At 45.0% G+C, this 13,846-nt stretch overlaps 1 protein-coding gene across 1 annotated transcript in view; it reads right to left on the reverse strand.

The window, feature by feature from the left end:
- Positions 1-1,950: 1,950 nt before the first annotated feature.
- Positions 1,951-13,846, reverse strand: part of SLC1A1 (solute carrier family 1 member 1) — a 60,482-nt gene continuing 48,586 nt past the window's right edge. The window contains exons 8-12 of the mRNA XM_065879278.1: positions 12,661-12,768; positions 10,690-10,812; positions 10,107-10,301; positions 4,312-4,446; positions 1,951-2,198 (exon numbers count right to left, since the gene is read on the reverse strand). Coding sequence (XP_065735350.1) covers positions 1,952-2,198; positions 4,312-4,446; positions 10,107-10,301; positions 10,690-10,812; positions 12,661-12,768 — 808 coding nt within the window. The 3' untranslated portion in view covers position 1,951. The remainder of the gene's footprint in view (positions 2,199-4,311; positions 4,447-10,106; positions 10,302-10,689; positions 10,813-12,660; positions 12,769-13,846) is intronic.

Consider the following 13,846-nt stretch of genomic DNA (forward strand, 5'->3'; position numbering starts at 1 on the left):
ATGGAACATTGTTCTCTTTTATGAGTTAACAGCACAGTGTGTTAAGAGGCTGGTTACAAACTCACTCCAAAATAAGGATGACCTGCAGTTCACGAATGGCTCTGTCACCTCCAGTGCCTCAAATCAGAGCAGGCTGCCAAGAGGGTAGAACCATTCAGCCCAAGATAAATTACTGATTCAACTGTATTTATATTTACTTCCTAAACAACAACCCAATATTTGCATGTTAAAATTCACATTGAATCATGGGTCCATAATTTATGTGTACATGACCATTTGGTATCATCCTCTTGTAGATTTCAGGTGCAGGTGGTCAATACTGAGCATTTTGTTTTACTATTCCATGATCTTTGGCACAGTTTCTGGTTTCTTAAATATAAAAGCACAGGCTTAAATTGGCTACGCAATACTGCAGAAACAGGACTATTTTGGATCTCAGTGTAAACACAAGTATATGGTAAGCATTATTTACAAGATGAGAGCCGAGCACAGACTTCAATACGCTGTCTTCACAAATGAGCAGAAGAATGACAGGCAACAGATTTTAATGAGCAGGGGCCAAGATTACTAGACTACTAGTTAGTTAGAACAAACTTCCCTGGAGGAGGACACAAGTTTCATACAATGGAAGAATTTCCCTGAACCACTGATACCAATGTCTCATGTTGTGGGATTTACTCTGCAAGAATCTAGGGTAGGGACAGTGCTTTTCTGGCCAATGTGGCTTCTTCAGTCCATCAAATCCATATTAAAATACAACTTAGCTGGTAGCTTGCCATTGTTGTTTGGGCCTGGTGGGTAGGAAAGGGCAAAGTACTGTCTTTTTACGCAGGTATAATTGACTTTGGAAGAATTATAGTTGGATAATATAATTATTGTATTAAACACATCCAGTTGGATAAAAACACATCCAGCCTTATATGAGTGACAACTTTGTCTATAGTCTTATATAGAGCTGATATGGATTCCCTCCCAGAAGTAGAATCTGGAAGTTGTAAATGAGTGGGCCGTGCCACCTCAGAGTATCACCAGAATAACATCTCTGCTTTGGGGCTGATACATAAATGTGAAACGATCAAACAACATGATTTCTCATTCTTATGCTTATGAGAGAGGGGTTCTGATTAAGCCCCAAAGCATATCTGGATTGAAATTGTAGTTATTATTCAAGTACAAGGAGAGCTCTGTATTTCACGTTGACAGTTCTATTGTGATCTCTGTCTGGCAAACTATATGAAAATAATAAATATATACATATTTATATATATATATCTAGCTCTATACTGAACACTGGGTTAATAGTTACCAGCGTCCCAATACAGTACATTGAAAAAAAGAACCCTTCTCTCTTCTCCCCAGACCTCACATACATCTTAAAACTGTTACTGCAGAACTGTGCTGGTCTGTTTTCTTTCAGAGTAGTTTCTTTGAAGTTGGCCGGAGATGAGTTCAAAATGGACAATTTGGCACATTAACTTGCGGGGGGGCGGGGTGTTTAGATGCATTATAATCTATAAAAATGTGAGAGGTCAAAGGAAATCCATGGCAATAAAGCCTGAGTAATGACAGAATATTTTTTTAAAAAACCCAAAACACTGGTCTGTGCATGAGAAAGCAGTTTCTCTTTCACATCTATTGATATTACCTAATTAAAACAGTTACTACTTTAAATACTTCCTAACTCTGTCTCCCACAGGATTTAAAAATTCCAGGTAATACAGCTTTCCTTTCAATCAATTTTCTCTCATCTTACCCCACCCCCAAATCCCAGAACTCGGAGAGCAAAAGCTGTGAATTCAAATATAGAAAATAATCCAGAGGTCTGTATATCAAATCAAATGTACAGTTGGCTGTTAGTGTTTTTCTTTTCCTTACTTAATGTTTGAATTTGCTAAGAGATGAATCTCCTGGAGAGGTCCTTCACCACTCCCAGTTTTCCAAAGCCACGGCCCTAGAACTGTGAGGTCTGGGTGAATGAGATGGTGTCGGACTTGTCGACAGCAAAGCCTCCGTTGACATAGGACTTCTTGGTGTCCAAGTCTTCATTGTCGAGTGTCGTGGATTCCAAGGCAAAGGGGTTCACGATGTTGACTTCAGATGAAACATCCATCTGCTCCAGCTCCTTCTTAGAGAGCTTCTCCACGATGCCAGTCCCGAATGCATCGCCGAGGACATTCACCATGGTCCTGAACCGATCCCTGGGGAGGACAGAGGGAGTCAGACAGAAGGCCCAGATTTCATTTTCCTTCAAGTTGGAGACGGGAAAGGACCCAAGGAATTCAGTTACAAATTAAGCAAAGCACAAAGTGCTGTCCCCAGGGCTGGCTGACCAGAGGCTCTCCACTTCACAGGCCTGGGCCAGAGGTGGTTTGTAAAGGCACAGAATGAGCATACAGGCTGCCCTGGGTCCCCGTCAGTCACAGTGAATCTCCTGAATTCAGCACTGAGCTCCCTAAATTCCCTCCTCTCCTCCCAAAGAAACGTGAACACCGTCTTCACAGATATTTGGGGGGGAGCTGAGGGAGGGTCAGGATTCATTAGTCTTTCACCCAACCTCTTTCTTATGGGCATTTCTGAGCCTTCTTTTGGCTAAGATGAGAGAACTTGGATGTTTTGTGGGTGGTGTGTGTGTCCCCAGTGTGCTCCTTTCTTTCCCACACAAGGTCACTCCATGAGCAAGCCATCAGGGACACCACTGAGCATAGGGTCAGAAACCCCAGCCAGCCTGGGAATAGCTTACTCCTTGTGGCACTCTCAGCCAGTGGTACCCCCCAGACAGCCCGGAGGAGAGGCTGGTGGCAGGAAGCCAAGTAGGTGAAGGAGGCATCCTGGATGCTGGAGCACTGTTGCTAGGAAATGTGTACATGAATACTGTGAAAGCTACACCTGCAGGACAGAAAACGCTTACGCACGTGCTTACACACGTCCATTCTGGGTGCCCTCCTGCTATTTAGAACATGGATATTGAACTAGACCCTGGTGTGGACCAGCTAGTGTCTTCTTGTCTGTGGATCAGGTCAGGCCTTTGACTTCTCTGGATGTCTTGGAAGTGAAGGTCACTTGTGTTTCAGGAAGAACCAGGGAAAGGAGAGAAGTGCAAATCCACCATCACCACTAGAAAGAAAAATTGAAGCACCTGCCTCAATGGTAGGGTGTCTTGGCAAGAAAGGTGCCACCTCAGTTGGGCCTTGAAGAACCAGCTAGCTGCTGAGGGGGCCCCATAGCAGCTTCCCAAGTGCAGAAGCTTCTGCCTTCTGGGATGTGACGGTATCTTCAAAGCCACATGGAATGTTTCTGCTTCCCTCTCTACTATTTCAGCTGCTACTTGCAAACTACATAGCACTGTACTCCCCAGTAAAGCTGGCTGGTTCTGAGTGAAGGCTCAATATGGAGCAAACTCTCCTCTGATGGCCAGGGGACAGAGCCACACCCAGATGCTGGAAGACCACTGCACAGAGTGGGTATCAAGGTTAAAGCCAGGAACCAGGCTCATTCTAACTTTAACCTTGGGGGTCACAAAAGGCATGTTCTTACCCAGATGTTCTGCTGTGTTCCTTAGGTAGGTGTGTGCATGCGTGTGTCTGTTGTTAGAGAGAGAATGAATTGTTGGTTCAGGCCTGAATGGTCCAACTCATTCTAATCATAACAATTAAACTTGCTGTTAATTGAGCATATACTGCCAGCCAGACACTGTTCTGGACACTCCTCTCATTGTAGCTCACTCAGTCCTTATACCAACCCCATGAACTAGACAGAATCTTTCCCATCTCATAGGTAATGCAGCTGGCCCCCAGAGAGGTTAAGGAACTTGCTCGAGGTCAGAGAGCCAGTAAGACACTGAACCAGGATTCAAATCCAAATTAGTCTCATCCCAAAGCCTTTGCTTGTGCTACTGCCCTGATGGTACTGACGATCTTGGGAAGGTAGGCTGACGTTGAACCAGGCGGTTCTGAACCTATGATGCTGGGATAGGCTAGGGTGGCCTATTGGGTTTGGAATGTCTGGGGCCTTGCCCAGCTTCTTCACCTTATTGTTTTATGTTTATCTCATCCCACACCCAGCTCCTAACCTTGAGCATTACCAGGTATAATGAGTTAATGGAGATCACAAGCTTTATAAAATCACTGCTTGTAGTTATGAGGAGTTAGTTTTTAAGCATGTTATCAGATGGCCTGGGCAGAGGGAAATTAAAGCAGCAACAGATGGCTCATTAGGCAATCTGAGGGGAGAATGATGACAGACTGCAGATTATCCATGGCTGGGAAGCCTGCCTTCCCATCCGCCAGAGGCAGTGCGTTTATCCCAACTCACAGGAGCCAGTCGACAGCGATGATGAGGGTGACATCCTCAGCGGGCAGCCCCACGGCACTCAGCACGATCACCATGGTCACCAGGCCGGCCTGGGGCACACCGGCAGCTCCGATGCTGGCGGCTGTGGCCGTGACACTGTAGGCAAAACACACCAACACAAAAGGAGTCAGACACCCATTTCTCCCTTCAAGGGCCCTGGTCCAAAACGGTTAGTCCTGTTGGCTCTTACTGCTCTGTCCCTAGACTGGCCAGTCAGAATCTGTTCTCTGCTGGGCACAAGCTCTGCCTCATTAGACAGCTGTGGAAGACTGAGAAGAGCATGGTCTTTTTCCAGGGGGGAGATATAGCAAGTCATTCTAACATGAGGAAGTGGAGAGGAACTGCGTGAGTGGCACACAAAAAATGAGCTAGAGAGACACTTAACAGGAAGGCAAGAGTTTACCAACCGAGGTGTTAATGGAGGACTTTATCCACCCATCCATGTAGCCATCCATCCTAAACAAGTGCCAAGTACCTCTCCACGTGCTTTCTTCCTCCCTTCCTCCATCTATTCACCCAGGCAATCATTTATTGAGCATCTAATGTGTGCCAGGAATTTACACTGCCTTGAAGGATGGTGAAGGGGTGGGGATGGGGGTGGATGGGCAAGGGTATTCCAGGTGAAGGCAAAGGAATGAGGCACTGGCCAAACAGGTTTCAGTGTACTTTCTTTTACATCACAAGTCTCTTGACCTCTCTGGGAGCTGCCCTTTAGGGCACTGAGTTGAGAAATAGCTGTGACTCCTGTCCAAGGTACAAGTGTTTATTCCCGACTGCTCCTTTTTACCAGTGGATGCACTCTGTGCAAAAGGAAGAAAGATCTGGAATCCAGGAGAGGCAGCCAAATGAACTTCGTTACCTTGTATTTAAAAAGATCCCTCTTGCACGGATCAAATGTGGCACTAGGGATCTTTCTCTTTGGAATGTGCAGTTTTTCATCAGCAACATCTTCCTGATTTAAATCTGGTCATTTTGGAGAAAACAAGAGTTTGCCCTGCCCTGAAATGTCCCTGGATCTGAATGAGCTTGAGGGGACCCCTATATTTTCTGGATACACCTTCTCATCCTTGGGCCAAGGATGCCATTGGATTTAAAGCTGAAGATGGAGACACTGTCAATTTAAACTAGAAGAATCCCTGATTCTATCTACAATTCCATACTCTGTGGGCTAAAAAAGCCTCAGAGTTCTCACCAAGCTGATTCTACTGTTCATTCATCTGCCTAGTGATGTGTCACAGGTGGTCTCTGAGGGCACGGTCAAACACAGGCCAGAGTTCTTTGACAAGTGTGGTTTCCTTCAGTGGCTGTGACCACCAACTTACAGTAAATTAGAGATTTCTGGGGCTGTCCCAATTCCTCTAAAAGTTTCAGGCTTGCATAATCCTTTAGATCTGTTCTGACTTAAGTAGTCTTTGGAAAACCTAAGTTTATGTCAGTGGTGGTCGAAAACATTTAAAGTGAATGCATCAGTGGGTTTTCTTTGTCAGAAGTGATTTGTGTCCATACCCACTGATCCCTCTTGGAAGACCCAACACATTATGGTTAACCATGTCCCTATGGATTGAGGCTGGGCTTGAAACTCAAAATCCATTTAGTCAAAGAAAACTCTGCCCTTGAGCCTTGACCTTGCTGATTAAACTTCAGCCATTTGCCTGGCTTAGGTCTGAAACTTGGAACTATAAATCTTCAGATGGGGGTAAAAATATAAAAAACCTACTTCTTCTTCTTGAACATACCCCACTTTGACTGAAGAGGGTTTCACAGAAGAAAACACAATAATCATTGGTAGAAAGTTCTTTCCTAGCACTGAGATCTAGTTTTAGGTCAGGCCATTTGAAACTCAGCTCTCCATACAGGTTGGGGACTGAGTCGTGAGCTAGAGTGAGCACAGGTTTTAGAGGCAGACAGATCCAGCTCTGCCGTTTTACTAACGGTGTGTCCTTAGGCAAGTTACTTCTCTGAGTCTCAATTTCTTGCCTGTAAGATGGGGAGAATATGTCTACTTTGCAGGGCTGCTGTTAAGATTAGATGAGGTATTATATGTAAGGCATCAAGTATAGCACCTGGATGTAGTAGATGCTTAAAACTGATGCCATTTTGCTACGTCAGCAGCTGTTACAACTACTACTGCTGCTAGTATTACTATTAAAATTATCATAAAAACATCTACTATTACCACTGCTGCTACTTTTTCCCTCTAAGCTCTTTCTAGGCCCCAAATCCCATAATTATCTTTTGTTATAAGAAACTTTATCCCATTTTCAATCAGTTGTAACCTTTGATAAGTGAATATTTTGATAAAACCACGAAAGGGAATGTTTTAGGTGGATGGTTTCTTTGATGTCCAGTCCAAAAGGACCATAGAAAGAGATAAACTATGGATCCAAAAATCTCTGTAACCATCAACCACATGAGCCACAACTGTAACCTGTAAAATTGAAAAAAAAACAAAAACACTTATTATTTGATTCTCTCCCAGGTAGAGCCAGAGGATTTTTTAAGTCAATGATTACTCTGGGCCTCACAGTTGTTGTTATTTGCTCTGGGCCAGTAGTTATCAGCAAGTATGATTTAAGAATACACCAGAGGGGCTTCCTTGGTGGCACAGTGGTTAAGAATCCACCTGCCAATGCGGGGGACACGGGTTTGAGCCCTGGTCCAGGAAGATCCCACATGCCACGAAGCAGCTAAGCCTGTGTGCCACAACTACTGAGCCCGCATTCTGGAGCCCGTGCTCTGCAACAAGAGAAGCCACGACAATGAGAAGCCCGCGCACTGCAACGAAGAGTAGCCCCCGCTCGCCGCAACCAGAGAAAGCCCGCGTATGGCCACGAAGACCCAACACAGCCAAAATAAATAAATAAAATAAATAAATTAAAAAAAAAAAAAAGAATACACCAGAGCAGGGAGAGAGGTTTTTCATGTGAATTGATTAGTCTCTAGGCCCAAAGTTTATTTCTCTAGCAGTGAGGTTTAAAAAAAAAAAAAGGGTTAGAAAGATCTAGGAAACTTATGACTGAGGCAGAGGAAGGGAATTCATCCCCCAAATGGCAAATACCCAAAAGAACTGGCACCTCATACAACCACTCCTTGGAAATAAGTTAAGCACAGACTGGGTTCCACAGGCTGTGGTGAGGGAGGTGGGAAAAGGCACTTGGAGAAGTAAAAGTAACAACTGCTGGAACCACAGTGGTTGTGGAACTTTCTCAGGCATGATTCAGGGTTTCACTTTTAACATACTCACTGCTACTCAAATTACAGAATTTTACCCATGCTCCTCGGGGTCTAGCTTCCTTAGCCACTGATACATTTTACAGATCAGGAGGCACTGGTATAGCTTCCTGGCTGATGTGCCAAATGGTCTAGTTTGTACTTGTCTTCAGTTAATTTCAAGCAAACTGCAGTACATACTTTATGATTTAGGGTTGGGAAGATTTAAAAATTTACTGCATTAGAATGCTGCAAGAACTTACTTTATGCCTGGGATTTATGCCTGTGTCAAGTGCTGAGGATGCAAGAGTGAATTAGCTCTGAAAGGTTCGGATTCAACTGTGTGTAGGCCTAGGGACCCGGTTTAGTCTTAAACTTCTACTCTAAACTGAAGTCTCAGGATTAACTCTAATCCCAACCCACTACTTCAAAGCAGCACTGTCCAGTAGAGTTTTCCACTATGATGGCACCTATTTCTACAGTGACAGAACCTTCGCTGTCTGCTTTGTCCAATTTGTGTGTGTGGCTAATGGCTACGATATTGAACAGTGCTATTCCAGAGAAACATCTCTGGCAAAGCTCACTAATGAGGACTTCCCTGGTGGTGCAGTGGTTAAGAATCCGCCTGCCAATGCAGGGGACACGGGTTCAATCCCTGGTCCGGGAAGATCCCACATGCTGCAAAGCAGCTAAGCCTGTGCACCACAACTACTGAGCCCGCGCGCCACAACTACTGAAGCCCACACACCTAGAGCCTGTGCTCTGCAACAAGAGAAGCCACTGTAATGAGAAGCCCGTGCACCACAACGAAGAGTAGCCTCCACTCGCCGCAACTAGAGAAAGCCTGCGTGCAGCAACGAAGACCCAACGCAGCCATAAATAAATAAATTAATTAAAAAAAAATTCGCTAATGACATTTTCACCATCTACTTGAGCAGACAATTTCAGTCTTCATTTGACTACAATTCTCTGCAAGATTTTACTCTGTTGACCATTTCATCCTTGAAAATCTCTCTTCTCTGGGTTTCCATGACACCATGGTTTCATGGCTCTCTTTACCACCTTTCTATTCCTCCTCATTCTCCTGTTGGGTTTTCCCCTTTCTGCCTGCCTCTAATATTAGGCTTTTCTAGGGCTCAGTCCTTCGTCTTTCTCTCTTCTCTACAAACTCTCCCTACGTAATGTCATCCATTCCCAACATTTACTGAGTGCTCAGGATACAGGCACTGTTCTAAGCATTTTATATGCATCATCTGACTTAATTATCACTCCTTGCATAAAATGTAGGTACTATTATTATCCTCATTTTACAGGTGAGAAACAGAAGCTTAGAGAATTCGAGTAACTTGGTCAAGGTCACAGCCAATCATGGTTAAACATACATAACTGACTCACGACCCACATGCTTGATGAGCACCATCAAGCTGATGACTCTGACTTCTGTATCTGCAGTTGTGACCACATTTCTCACTGCATATTTCCACCTGCACGTCTTAAAGGCATTTCAAATTCAATGTGTCAAAAAGTGTAATCTCTTTACGTTCCCACCTATACTTGCTTCTCTTATACTAGTCCCTGTTCTGGTAAGCACCATCCATCAATCCAGAACCATCCACCAATCCTGGGGGTCATCTTAGCCTTCCTCTGTCCCTCACTCTGAATCCAGTAAATGCCTCTTGAATTCATTAGCTCTTCTCCATCCCCCGTGTCAGTACCTTAATGTAGGCCTTTTCATACCTTACTTGCAATAGTCTTCTAACTGGTCTTCTAGCTTATGGTTCCTGCCCCCACTGGGGCCATCCACCATATTACCAGTTACCTCTCTAAAATGCAAATCTGTCCATAATATGAAAGACTGTCTAAGACCCTTCCATGAGCTCCTCACACAAAGCCCTTCAGGATATGATCCCTGCCTTCACATTGTACTCTTTATGTCAACCATACCAAATAATCTGTACTCTGTAACTAGGCCATAGTTACATCAAGACCCCTGTTAATGCTATTCCTTTTTCCAAAATGCTTTTAGCTTCCTTCCTTCTACTACTAAATTCTTATTCCTCTTCTAAGACTTAGCTAAACGTTCCCTTCTTCCAGGAAGCCTTTCCTCGCCTTCCCAGGTAGAGCCAACCCTTTCTTCTTCAGTTCCCTTTGTGCCCCCTCAACTCAGACCTCTATTATAGCCTTTACCGTACCACTCAGCACTTATTTAGATATCTTCGTACCTTACCGTTCTACCAGGAACCCCTTGAAAGCAGGGACTGGTCCTTATTCCACCTTGAGTCCTTGGTACCTACTCTGTGCCTAGCACCTAGTGGGTGCACTGGACTGAGAACACAGGGATGCCTTTGGCTATCCAGACCTGAAGCAGTTTTATGTACCACGATCCCACTACTTGTAATATAGTTGTGCTTAATCTCGGGAAGGGACTTTGTAGACCAAGAAAATCAGCCTATCACTGGACCATCCTTGATCTCCCTTCACAGATGATTTTCACTTGAGGCAATTCCAGTAAGAGAGATGAAAAGGAGTGTGACCTCATGCCCCACCTGATAGTGACAATCTGCCCAATGCTCAAGTCCAAGTCATTCAACTGTGCAATAAACACAGCTGCCACTGCTTCATAGAGTGCGGTCCCATCCATGTTGATTGTAGCACCAACGGGCAACACAAATCTAGTGATCCTCTTGTCCACCCGGTTCTTCTCTTCAGCACAGCGGAAAGTGACTGGCAGTGTTGCTGAGCTGTGTGATAACAGAGAAAGGAACTGATGGTCTAGGAATGCTGGTCCTCGATCCCTGCCTGAAGAGATACCTCTGTTCCAAAAACTAAACCGAGATCTCAAAGCATGATGGCACTTTTGGCAGGTCCAGGAATCAGAAGGCGCTGTGCTTGCCACTGCCCCCAGCTACACTATAACCCCTTCCGGGCTGCAGGCTCTGCCAAGAGGGCAGGAAATATCCAGTAGGTGAGGGAGTATGTTTAAGGACATGGGCGGAGACTATGGACGTCATTTCTCAAATTAAAGGCAGCTACAAAACCCACCAGCTGCAGCCAGTGCTTCATCAGGTGAGGTGAGAGTTGCTAAGGCTTGGTTCACAGACTTCTTCCAGACACCCCTCTTCTATTTACCTGGAGGAGATCATGACAGCTGTCAGAAGAGCCTGGGCCATTCCCATGGCGAATCGGAAAGGGTTCTTTCGTACAATTAGAAAATATATCAGTGGGAGAATTACAATGGAGTGGATTGCAAGCCTGTAAACAGGAGAGAAACAGGTTCATAGATGATATCATCTCTTCATACTACTTCTTTTTTTCAAACAGCAGTTTTACTCATGATATATCATTCAACTTTCATAATGACTCAATGAGAATATGAAAAAGAGGACAGGAATATATGTCTCCAGTGCACATATGAGGAAGAAGAGACTCAGCAAATCAAATATCTTGTCAAAGATAATGGCTAAGCCAGTAGCTGAGCCCATGTTTAGGGGCTCACAGAACAAGTTGTGTCACGTTGCTGAGCCCTGTACCTGCGCTTCCTGCTATACGTGTTAACGTGCTTTCACTTCCTTCTGCTGTTGAATTCTTATTCCTCCTCTAAGACTCAGCAAAACTTGCCCCTCCTCTGGGAAGCCTTCCTTCACCTTCCCAGGTCAAGCTGACCTTTCCCTCCTTGGTGACTCTGTGGCCAGTAGTATTATAGCCCTTATCACAGCGCTCAGCCTGGGCCACGCCACTGGCTGGATGGCACCCACCACCTAAGAGGAGAATCAGGGTGCAATAAGGAGGAAGTAATCCCTGCTTTTCCACAGTCGTACTTCAGGACTGACCCTCTTTTCTTTGTCATTCCTATCTTCCAAACTATTCCTTGCCAGGGGGCTTAAGAAATGAGACTGATTTAATAGATGCCATGTAAGTGGGAACTTAGAGTTTACAGATCAGTTATGTGAAGCGGAAATAATAAGAAATGGTCATGGAAAAAAACAGATCCTGGAGGTCAGGAAAGAGGATCTTATAGACAGAAAGCCTGTGGCTTAGAACTATGAGAAACTGACTTAGTTTTCTGTTAGAAACCTAGATAGGTCAATAGAGCAGAAACCAGCAGAACCCCATTATGAAATAGCTCAGCATAATAAACCTCAGCCACACCATGACCTGGACACAGCCCCTGGCCTCCAGTAAGGTGGATGGTCCCACCTCCATTACTTCTGGGGCCCTGGGATTTGATTCTGGCTTCTTCTCCATTGACCAGCAGGGCTATGCTTTTGGTACACACAGATTAAGAACTAAATGCTGTACCGTGGAAAGTCCCCAGTGCATCTGAGTTCCAATAGGTGAGCTGATTGCTCCAGTTGGGTGTTTGGGGGCAAGGACCTATGGGAGTCAATTGATGATGTTTAGTCATTCCCTTGGTCCATATTTCTTAGCACATGTGACGTATCCTGCCCCTAGCTAGATATCTGGGCACACCACTCATAACCTATCCCACCACATCTCCCCTCAAGAACCAATAAGTGGGCTACAATAAATATGCACACAACCTGTCTCCTACTGCCCTCCTGCTTTGCACAGTTCTTACCAATCTAAAGATTCTCCTAGCACCCTCTCCAATGATGCAGGCTGTGACTGTGCCTACCAGCCCCACCAACAGGAGTGGAACCAACCAGCCATCCCACTCCTACTTGCTCCAGTCTGATTTAATTTAGGCCCTGCTTAATTTCTTTCAGACTCGGGGTACGTGGGGCCTGTTCTTATTGGTTTGGTTGGTTTACATCCTTGAAGAAGTTAAGGCCAGGAGCAGACCAAGAGAGGCCACCAGTGGGTTTTTCTTTTAAGAAATGATTTTAAGACAACTAATAAAGGCAGTGACAAAGCATGGTCCAGGCTGTTCTGCCAAGATCTGGAAATTAGCACAGTGCGATCCACCTCCAGTTCAGCCGTTAAAGGGCAGCCCTCCTCCCTGCTGCTCTCTTATCTCTGAACCCCATCTTTCCCTGCACGTGGGAGAGAAGCCAATTTTAACCAACTGAATTGCAGGCTCTCAGCAGAAATCCATTGGCTCAAATGATGTTTCTGTTTCTTCCCTCGAGTCTGACATACCCACTCAGGACGGTGGCCATGTAAAGGCCCAGCTTGCGGAATATTTCCCAGTCTTCGACTTCTATGATCTTCCCGGCAATCAGGAACAAAATACCAACCGGCATGTAGCTAGAAAGTAAACATAAGAAAGACTCACTTCTGTCATCAAGTATTTTCTCAGGGTGGGAATGATGGGGAAGAAACAAGCCAGGGCATGCACCTGGGCTTGGCATGTGCCCTCAGCTGGGAGTCCACAATGAAGCTAAGGTCTCACTTTCAGCCCTGCTGGACCACATTGGCACCAGGTTTCAGCACCCCTGTGCACCTTAACTTCTACCCACCTAAGCTACTGTAAGGGGTACACTTGGTTAGAAGGTGTGGTTAAATTGGTACATACCCCATGCCTTGCTTCTGGTACACAAACACCCTGCCTACTGTCACATCTGCAGATCTCTCCTTAGCTTGACTGTCCAAATATGGCCACTGGCTCTTTCTGGACATGGTTGTCTTGTTTCCCAGGTAGTGGTATCAGCAACAGAGCAGTAGAACTAGTCGTGCAAGTCGTCGTAATAGCTCTGTTTGTGGAGCTGTCATTACGTGCTTTGTGTTGGGTTAAGAATTTTACATGCACCATTTCACTTAATGTACTTCTCCCAGGTCTAGCGGCAGACGTTATTATCCTTTTTTACATATGATGAAGCTGAGGTTCAGCAGGATTAAGTGACTGAAATGTCACTGCCAATGTCTATACTTTGAACCAACTTGCCATGAGATAAGCGGGGCAGAGGTCTCCTAGGAAAGGTGGACTTTCTGGCATCTCTAGGGACAGGGCAGATACTCAGGTGGTGCCACTGCTATGCTCACCAACGGCAGCTTTTATTTGGATGCGTTAGGGCCCATGTCGTACCAACTGTAAATATTCTGAAAGTCCCTTCTGCCTGGGGCCTGGGAAGGAAAGCACCTTGTGTTCTGATGTGCAGGAAACTCTTTCAAATCACTCCTTTAAGAGTTATTTCTTACATAAATGTTGCTTGGTTGCAAGATGATCCAGGACTTTGGTAGAAAAGACAATGGCTGATATCTAGACTTTTGTTAGTGACCTAAGTCCTAAGTAATACATGGAATTGTTTAATACTCCAGTGTCTGGATACCCTCTTCTAAGGTGAGGTCAACTGAGAAGCATAAATCTCTTCATGCTAGTTTTGAA

Source organism: Phocoena phocoena, chromosome 6 (genome assembly GCF_963924675.1).
Source record: "Phocoena phocoena chromosome 6, mPhoPho1.1, whole genome shotgun sequence".
Taxonomy (NCBI): domain Eukaryota; kingdom Metazoa; phylum Chordata; class Mammalia; order Artiodactyla; family Phocoenidae; genus Phocoena; species Phocoena phocoena.